The 10128-nt window shown below is 38.1% G+C and overlaps 1 protein-coding gene and 1 pseudogene across 18 annotated transcripts in view; one reads left to right on the forward strand and one right to left on the reverse strand.

Annotated features, from left to right (window-relative positions):
* Positions 1–4372, reverse strand: part of LOC129572722 (importin-5-like) — an 18703-nt gene extending 14331 nt beyond the window's left edge. For 4 of the 18 annotated variants that reach the window (XR_008688488.1, XR_008688489.1, XM_055452755.1 and 1 more), the window contains exons 1-6: positions 3765–4053; positions 1926–2712; positions 1470–1805; positions 1255–1379; positions 952–1139; positions 349–822 (exon numbers count right to left, since the gene is read on the reverse strand). Coding sequence is in view for 14 of the 18 variants with exons in the window: in XM_055452755.1 (XP_055308730.1) it covers positions 349–822; positions 952–1139; positions 1255–1379; positions 1470–1805; positions 1926–2712; positions 3765–3845 (1991 nt within the window). In the remaining 4 variants the exon portion in view is untranslated. Of the gene's footprint in view, positions 823–951; positions 1140–1254; positions 1380–1469; positions 1806–1925; positions 2713–3217; positions 3368–3764 lie in introns of all 18 variants that reach the window. The other 14 variants (XR_008688486.1, XR_008688487.1, XM_055452744.1 and 11 more) reach the window with 11 other exon arrangements.
* A 30-nt stretch (positions 4373–4402) lies between these two features.
* On the forward strand, positions 4403–5984 carry LOC129572723 (vacuolar protein-sorting-associated protein 36-like; annotated as a pseudogene).
* Positions 5985–10128: the final 4144 nt, after the last annotated feature.

Here is a 10128-nt window from a genome sequence, read left to right on the forward strand (position 1 = left end):
ATTCAGAAGAAATTCAGATGAAAACGAAGCAATTCAGAAGCATTCAGGAGTGCTTCGCCGGATTCAGAAGAAATTCAGATGAAAACGAAGCAATTCAGGAGCATTCAGGAGTGCTGCAATATTCTGATGAAAATTCAGAAAAAAGAAGCAAAACTGTCCGATGATGAATTGCTTTTTAGAAGCCAAGGCATTTCCACCCGGGTGGCCTGTGTCGAGAAAAGGCCGGTGGAACCATTCGCCCCTGGAATGATTCGCCCCACCTTACCCTATATCTACTATATCGGATTGTTTTCTCTTAAAAAATTTGCCCTTAGGCATTGTGTTAATAAAGTTTCCTTTTTTTTATACCTTTTTTTGTGGTCCAAGAATTTCTCTGCTTTTTCATCGTCACTACTGTTTGAGCTTTTATCCGATGAAGCAGTTGAGTTATACGGTGGAATAGGTGTAACTCTTCCTTGGGAGTTCCCTGAAGGAGATTCACGACCATCTGTGGGCATAATCAGTTCTGCAGGATATGCATTCTGATAAAAATTCATCAGCGAACTTGTCTGATAATTTGGTAAATCACGCAAAGCTTCTCGATATAATTCTAGATGATCCCGCTTAACATTTCTCACAATTGCCAACATTCGGCGACCAACCTCGTGCGTTGGTTCGATCATATTACGATACAATGCCTCGGCTATGATAGCCACAATGCGTGGCAAATTTGAATTGTTTGCACCTAACACAACTGGGTGATTGGCTTGAATCAAATCGCATAGATATCCATACACGTGCGGTGCTTCTTCTTCATCTTCTGTCACTGGCAACCAATTGAACCTGAAACGGGAATTTGGAAAACAAACGGAACCATTGAACAATTTATCATTCATTTTTAATTTTTGTTAAGGTTTTTCTTCTTTCTGGTTCCATCTGACATCTGAATCTGAACAAAAAATTAACACTTACCACAGATGGATCAGTTCATCGAGATTTTCAAGGGCCGTGTTGTTATATTTTAGGATTTTCGTGATAGCCGATATGGCATTCTCTGTTAGATTTACGTTTTCTGGTTCACGACTTTGTGGTGCATTGACAATTTCAACCAATGTTGTAACGCATTGAGCGCACGGGACGGCAAATTGATCACCACCAAACTAAACATAACCAAAGCAAACAGATTTTGATTGGCAACGTAATTTAAACGTTCATTCAGGGAAATTAAAAAGTGAAGGAAATACACAGTAAACAAAAGTGAATTTTCATCGTTACCTGAGCTAAAACACCACATCCGTATATGGCAGCTTGTCTAACTTCTTGACTCTCATCTTTGGTGTACTGTAGAACTGGTTGTAAGAAAACGTGTTGATATTGTGCGCAAAGCGGTCCATAGAACTCTGTTTTCATACAGAAAAAAACCAGACAATTCGAATTAAAATTTCCATTTGATAAAATCTTCAGTTAGAATGGCGAAAGTGAGCTCTTACCAATAACTTCGTTAAAAATGCATAATCCCCATTGTATGTCAGCCCATGGTTCGTTTGGATCCAATAATTTTACAAAACTTGGTGCAATACGATCAAAGAATGGTAGAAAACTGGTTGTGTAGGTCTTGAATAGAGCGTGAATGATATCGGCAACTTTTGATAAGATTGAAATATCGTTGTCATCTTCTTCGGCCAATTGCTCCTCAACACCATCGTCATAGTCTTCTTCGGTGCGTGCTATGACTCGTTTTTCTTCGCGTTCAAAGTGTTTAGACATGAGTTTCTGAATGATCTTCAACACACTGTTCATTGCATCCGGTGACAAACAGTTTGGACCTGAAACGGATGTGTATTTGAACAATTTGTCATTTAATTTTTGTTACAGATTTCTTTTGTTTTTGACTTCATGTTATGAAATCAGAGTCTGAACCAAAGAATTATTTCGCTAACACTTACCAAGCGTTTCGATGCTGCGACCCAATGAGTGGAGCAATGCGGCGAGCACATCGGTTTCTGGTTCAGAGTCGATGGCTTTCAACAATTCTGGGCTTATGTACAACCACATTCCTTCCAAGTATAGAGGTCCTTTGATTTTGGCGCAACTCAAGAGATGCGGAATAGATTCAGCGGCCACTAAACGAATTCCACCGTGGAAATAGAATTTCAACATTGGTACCATCAATCGTACTACAACAGCAGCATACTCAGCAAAATCTTCTTTCAATTCGCGTGCATAGCAAACAAGCATTCTGAAAGCGAAGGCCTCGTCATCCATACGAGATGTTACAATGGCAACGTTTTGTCGATCGGCTGTGATGAAAATAATACGTGGTAATAAATCAGCAAAATGCTTCAACACATCATTGTCTTTGGCATGTCGATTGATGAAAGCGCCAACGGCACAAACGGCTTGAAATTGAACCTCTACACTTGAACTAGGATCCATTGACATTTGAAGCATTTGTTTGATTCGCTCCATATAATGTTGTTTTGAATTGCCAAAAATGTTTGGAACTTCGGTGAAAATGTGAAGCGCCGCCTCTTTTTTCCAATTAGGCGAATGGGTGCATCGTAACAGAAAATTCAAGATTTCCGTCCATGAATTGTTGCCATCCACGTCGATAAAATTACGTGACACTTCTGCAACTACTTCACAAATTTTTCGACGAAGCTCCAAACTCATATCTTGTTGTATGGCCAACAGAATTCGGTCACGGAATGCAGCTTGCTGTTTAGTCCGTAACTAAACGCGAAAAAGTCACAAGAAAAGAGAGAAAAAATAATTCAAAATTTATCCAGGACAGGCAAAAAAAAATTCTAACCTAAAAAAACTTGTTCAACTTGAGAAGTTGAAGAAGAAGAAGCAGAAGAGCAGAAAAAACACTACAAGTGTTGACATTAAAAGATGTGAATTACAAAGATACACACAGAAAAGAATCTTCGGAAATTTTGGGTGTTCGCCGTAAAATTTGACATTTATATATAAATTTCCATATACATTTTACCGGCAACACTTCAATTTTCCGAGCGATGACATATTTTCGAACATTTTATCAAATACTATATATATTTTACCGCTTGAAATGACAGATGGCGCTAATTTCTGTTGGAATATTTGGAATTATGTCATCGCCCGGAAAATTGAAGTGTTGCCGGTAAAATGTATATAGAAATTTATGTATAAATGTCAAATTTTACGGCGAACACCCAAAATTTCCGGGGATTCTTTTCTGTGTGTAATCACTCACAGGTCTGTAAAACTCTTGAAATTCCGATGCAAATAGTTGTCGAAGAATAACAGCGGCCTTACGCCGTACTTCTTCTTCTAAGGTGTTCGTTTGCAATGCATTCAACAAATGAGTCACCTTGACGTTAACTGCAAGTTTGTTGTATTTTTCCTATAAAGTACGAGAGAGAGAGAAAGAAAAAACATTCTGCATCAAAATATATATTTTCCATCAAAACATCCATCATATTTCTTTCATTCATTTGTCTCTCGCACAAAACATTGTCTGGATCCATTGAATCAGAGAAAATCACACATTCAATTTATAAGTTAGAGCAGTGAGATTACTCATATAGACATCACAAACACGCTTTGCCGTTTTCTTTTTGTACGGTCGGTTCTTTTATTGTCATAATACACAAGAGAAACCATGTTGTCTGTCTAATTCATTGGACATTGCGGACATTTTTTGCTACGCTTTTTACAACTGATTCAGCCATGATCACGTTTATGACTTTTTTTCACACTGCATGCAATTTATCGTCGAAACACTAATTTAAATCACTTACCTCAGCACTTTGTCTGGATGCATTGTTCACAGATAACAATGAATTTAATATTTCATTGAATTTAGCTTGGTCTTCCGCCATTGAATATTAAACGTAAAAGAATACGCCGTTTTTTTTCCTCTTTCACTGAACTATAAGGTACTGTCCAACACAATTTTTTCACTCTTCTTCTTCTCGTATGTGTGTTAGCGCGCGGCGTATGAAATGTTGTTCCGCGATGCTTTTGTTTCAGAAAGACTTTCTATATTAAAAACTCTCACTTATACGTCAGATGTGTTTGCTGCTGGTACAAATGGTTGAACAATGAACAATGAATGACACACCACCATCGAGTGTTACACGATGCAAGATATCCGGTGCAAATTATCATTGATCTAACTATAGTTTAATGGGGGCGACAATGTACAATGCACATTGCATTCACGTTGATTTTGTTTAAAGAATTTTTTCGCCGAATTAATTTAATCGATCAGTTATTTTAAAATAAAATTTTAAATTAAAAAAAAAATACAGAAAAAAATGTATATTTGCTTCGATGTGATAAAAAAAGAAGTGTTTCACGAGCTTGTTTGCGGTTTCAAACCGATGGCGATAAACGATGCTAGTGACATCTAGTATTATTTGTATAAAAATCGGAATGTGGTAGGTGAATCAGCCTTAAGTGTCAAATGAAAACAAATCAAATCATAGTCAAACTTAAATTTTTCGAATAATTTCTTGATAAAATCCCAAAAAAACTGCATTCAAAAGCATTTTTTCAAATAAGCAATGAATCGATTCGAATATTCTCAGGCGATTTTGCGTGATGACGAGACATTTGTGGCCAAACACAAGAGTATAAAACTGTATCATGGCCATCAAAAGGTATGTGATTGTATTGTGTACAAATTTCCCGACTATTGATATAAAAAAACCCAACCCACAAACATCTTTTACTTACAGACAAATTTTGAAGACGGTGAAATTGTTATACCCACCCATCGTTTGTTATGGGGACGAAATGGTGAAATTGCTCGTGGCATGGTTGTGCTGAGTATGCATTTAAAGCATGTGATATCGCTGGATGAAGAAGTGGCCAGTTCATTTGTGTTTGGTCGCAAAAAGCGATTCATAGTCACATTAAAAGAGCCAACCACAGACAAAACACTGGGACCGATGGACGATAGCACCGGCGAGATATTTATCAAATTATCCGGCCGAAATGGTATCGAAGAATCATTCATGCAATCTCTAAACGAAACTGTAGCGGCCCGTATTTGGGAGAAATCCGATGCGGCCCAATCGACTAACGATAAAAGTGAAAATGCACCGCCACCAAGGATTAAATTGCGATCGGGTATCGTTGGTATCGAACGTAATTTACAGGAGCGTCAAAAGCAAACCGACGAAAACATTACATTGGCCTTCAAAGATCTAAGCAAATTAATGACAATGGCTAAGGATATGGTGGCCATTTCAAAAGTGATCAGTTCGAAAATTCGCGAACGACATGGTGATATATCCGAAGATGAAACGGTGCGATTTAAATCATATCTAATGAGTTTGGGTATCGATGATCCGGTTACAAGAGACAGTGCAGCCAGCAACTTCTGATCCAATCACTTGATCCAAATGCTTCTTGATCCAATCACCGAAGCCGGCGGTATGATGTCACTGGCCGATGTTTATTGTCGTGTAAATCGTGCCCGTGGCTTGGGGCTACTTTCTCCAGAGGATCTACTAAACGCGTGTCAAATGCTAAATGGCCCCATCAAATTGAGAAAATTTCCCAGCGGCGCAATGGTTTTGCAACTCGAAACACATAGCGACGAAACAGTTTCCGAAGAAACACTCGAAGCGGTAAGCCTTCTTAAGAACAATTCAATTTTGTTTTGTTATGAAATTATCATTCAGCCTTGTTCAAACACTTGAATTTGTATTATCAAAATGTTTTTTCTGCTTCAATTAATTAGGTTAAAAAATCGAAATCGTTGAGCGTCGAGGAATTGGCCCAATTGCTGAGCATTTCGCTATTGTTAGCACAAGAACGACTTCTAACTGCCGAACGTGCTGGTAAAATTTGCCGTGATGATTCGATCGAAGGTCTACGTTTTTATCCAAATTTATTCTTAAATCCGATTGAATGATAGACAAATGCAATCGCCATAGCATTTAGCGTCTAAGTGTTTTATTTTTCCAATGTATAACTTTTTTTCTCATGTAAATAAACGAAAATCCCATTTTAATCGCATGTCATGGTAATTCAATTTCATCGAAACAATCGTTCAAAATTGGATAATCAGTCAATTTCATGTCGCTGTTCTCCGAAGCTCCGTATTTTCTTTCCTCTTTTTTTTTGCATATCATTATGTATATTTCGCTATATAAACGTATGATTTGGTGTTGGGTTTGTTTATGGCGATAAAAATGTGACGTTTGACGGCTCTAGAAATGTCAAAACACTTACGCTCTATACACCTATCGGCATGTGCACGCATACGTTAATACTTTCGGAGACGATATTTGGTTGTGTATATCGGCCATTCCACACGAAATCAGGGAAGAGTTGCAATGTGAGGTGGCTGAATTGGCTGAAAATTGGCATGGAGTCTTGTTTCCGATAGAAAATGGGAAATCTAACTGTGAAGTAGTTGACACATTGCCAAACCTATGGTACCGTTGGAAAGGGAATCGATGGGGCTACAAAATCCGCCTAGTAACCTATCCTCTATGGCCCCATTGGAACCTCCAAAAATGAGTTCAAAGTATAAAATGTTAAATATCTCAAAATAGTGGGGTCTTTTTGACATGTTTTTTGCGTTTTTTTGCGCTTATGTCACGCTGCTTCAGATGGAAAAATAAAATTTCGTGTATACCCCCCATTCAGTTCGTGTATCTGGCCTCGGCAGGTGAATCATATGTCATTTTTCAGCGTTTTCGTGGGAAAAATGGTCGAAAATGGCCTCTCACGACATTTTGATATGAGAAAACTGCTATTTTTTCGTCAAAATACATGTAAAAACGACCTTTTTTACATCGGTTTACTTATAAATTTGGTTCAAAACTGACTTTTCTTCATAGAACAAACGAATGGTCGAAATCTGCTTACAAAATCACATTTGTGGCATAGAAAACCCACCTATAATGGGCTGTCATGATTCTATTTCCACGTAATTTTTGACGGAAAATCGATTGAGACTTATCTCAATCCTGTCTGACGGGTCTAAAAGGTCGAAAAATGACCCTGCTTCAGAGGATGTTTTCAACTCGCAATAAAAACATTTTTTTTCCTTAAAAAATTCCCTATTCTGCATTCAATCGTGAATAGCTTTTATTTTCCAGCGAAACAAATGAAAATATACCAGTTTGCTCAATCGATTTTCCGTCAAAAATTACGTGGAAATAGAATCATGACAGCCCATTATAGGTGGGTTTTCTATGCCACAAATGTGATTTTGTAAGCAGATTTCGACCATTCGTTTGTTCTATGAACAAAAGTCAGTTTCGGACCAAATTTATAGGTAAACCGATGTGGAAAAAGTCGTTTTTCATGTATTTTGACGAAAAAATAGCAGTTTTCTCATATCAAAATGTCGTAAGAGGCCATTTTCGACCGTTTTTCCCACAAAAACACTGAAAAATGACATATGATTCACCTGCTGAGGCCAGATACACGAACTGAATGGGGGGTATACACAAAATTTTATTTTTCCATCTGAAGCGGCGCGACATAAGCGCAAAAGAACGCAAAAAAAACATATCAAAAAAACCCCACTATTTTGAGATATTCAACATTTTATACTTTGAACCCATTTTTGAAGGCTCCAATGGGGTCAAAGTGGGTAGGTGACTTCTCAATTTTTGTAGCCCCATCAATTCCCTTTCCAACGATACTATAGGTTTGGCAATGTGTCAACTACTTCAGAGTTAGATTTTAGTTAGCGCAAACCCTTTTTTCGATTTTTTCAATTTTTCCAAAAATTCACACTGGGTTAACTCTGAAAGGCGGGCCACTTTTAGGCCTGAGATTTTGGTTTTCTCTTTTTCCATCGGAAACAAGAGTCCAAGCCAATTTTCAGCAAATTCGGCGACCTCACATTACAACTCTTCCCTGATTTCGTGTGGAATGGCCGATATACTAACACGGGCAGTGTGCGTCCACACTGCAAAGTTTATTGTTGCGGTGGTTGTAACTCAGAGTGGAGTGCCTATGTATGCGTATGAATCATGCCTGCCTATGTGTGTGCCTGTATCGTGCCTTTCTGTGTATGTATGTGTGCCGATGCCGATGTACACTCTCCACTCTGAACAATATACGTGACGTTTTTCCACAATTTTCCCAAGAACAGCGAGTTGAAGAATTCATAGATCTTGGCCAGAGAAACAACTTTGCTAAGCATTGCAACTCAAAATAATCATTCCTTGTAAAACAAATACCTTTCAACATGTCGGATGGTGTTTATATGAAAACCATTTTTCGATTTATTTAATTTATTGACATATGCATTTTAAGTCATTACTCAACACACACGACGATGTTGTATTGCATTTTTTCGCTCATTTTAACCGATTTCTTATCAGCACATTTTATAAAGAGATATCTTCTTCGATCATAATGCATTACAGGGTGGCGCACTCGAAGTGTAATCATAGTCCGTTTTCATTCGGCTTGCAACACAGCAGTGACGCGCGTGGTATAATTTTGAACTATTTTCATGACCCGTCAAATACTTCAGCATTCCAGTTCTATCACGCAAAAATTCACCACCTGCTTATTCATTTGTTTTGACTAATAATTTAATATTCAATAATTTAATCTTATATTTAATAATTTATTCTTTCGTTGCAATAAATACAAGCATTTTTCAGAACTAAAAATGGGACATATTTTTTTTAATCAGAAAGACTTTAACGTGTAAAAACTGGAAATTTCATATAAGGCCTGCTTCAGCAGACACATTTTCTTTGTTGAAGAAATTCACCGAACAGTGTAACTAATATAAAAATTCAGAGCGCGCAAATCACTGACATCAACTTACAATTGAATTTCACATCATTTTTTTACTATTGCAACAACTACTTGATCTTTCTTCCTATTTGTAGACATTAGTTTCTAATGAGAATACTGAAGCAGGCCTCCATTCTTCATCCCGAATAACTGATAGCACTTTTCACCTTAGAGTTTATGGTGAAAATTAGTTGCGAATTCTGCCGTATCTGTCATTGCATTTATTCATTGGCGCTAGTGTAATGTCACAAACCTTTCACTGTTTTCTCGACTTTGTAAGGATTTCTGTTAATGCAATTGGGGTATGAGTGTAATTAAAGTAAATGGCTGTAATTTTTTTATTTATGATTATTTTTTATTCATCCAAAAGTGAAAAATGTTTGAAAATAATTAAAACTCTAGAATTCATGTCATGCTTTCGATTTGTTTTCCTTTGGCTCGAATAATGGCAGTCAAACGTTCGAAAAATGAGTCGCACGCTGCACGAATCTGAGATTCTGGAATTCGCTTCCATTCCCGGAGTATGGCTGATCGCAAGCTGTCGATACTTTGGTATTTTTTCTTACCGACCATGTCCTGTAATATGCCCCAGATTGAATAATCTAATGGATTGGCATCAGGAGAATATGGCGGCCATTGATCCCTCGAAATGAAGTTCGGTACGTTGTTTCTGAGCCATTCTTGGGTTTCGTTCGCTTTGTGCGACGGTGCAGTGTCTTGTTGGAATGTGTACGGTATTTCTTTGAAATGTTTTTGTGCCCATGTTTTCAAAACTCGTTCCAAAACAGTTTGACGGTACAACGGAGCATTTACCTTGATGCCATTTGGCAAAAAATCCAACGGAGAGCGGCCATTAGCCGTTACGGCGGCCCAAACCATTATCTGAGGTGGCGCTTGCTGTCTGGTGGCCGAACGAAGGCTAAAATTGTCGGACGATCTCTCTGCTAGATAAACCCGATCATTTTGTTTGTTAACGAATTGCTCAATGGTGAAATTTTTCTCATCCGAAAAGACAATGTTTGGCAAGCCGCCACTTGCGCGCAACCGCTTCAATGCCTTCGCTCTTTCAACTCGTACTTTCATTTGCTCCGGTGTAAGATCGTGACATTTTTGTATCTTCAAGGGCTTGAGTTTGAGCACATTTCTCAATATGCGTTGCACGCTTCGCCTTGATATTTTCAGCTCTTTGGCCATTTTTCGTTCGCTTCGTCTCAGGTTCCGCTCGACTCGGGCCTTTACTCGCCGAACCATTTCTGGTGAGGTTGCTGTTTCTTTCCATCCACCACCATGACGTTTTTTGGTGCTGCCGGTTTCATTGTAACGTTTTATTGTGCGGTGAATAAATGTTATGTTCACATTAAAATGTTCTAGCTGTCT

The sequence above is a fragment of the Sitodiplosis mosellana genome, unplaced genomic scaffold (assembly GCF_009176505.1).
Source record: "Sitodiplosis mosellana isolate CC-2019 unplaced genomic scaffold, AAFC_SMos_1.0 Smas_scaffold_5432, whole genome shotgun sequence".
Classification (NCBI taxonomy): domain Eukaryota; kingdom Metazoa; phylum Arthropoda; class Insecta; order Diptera; family Cecidomyiidae; genus Sitodiplosis; species Sitodiplosis mosellana.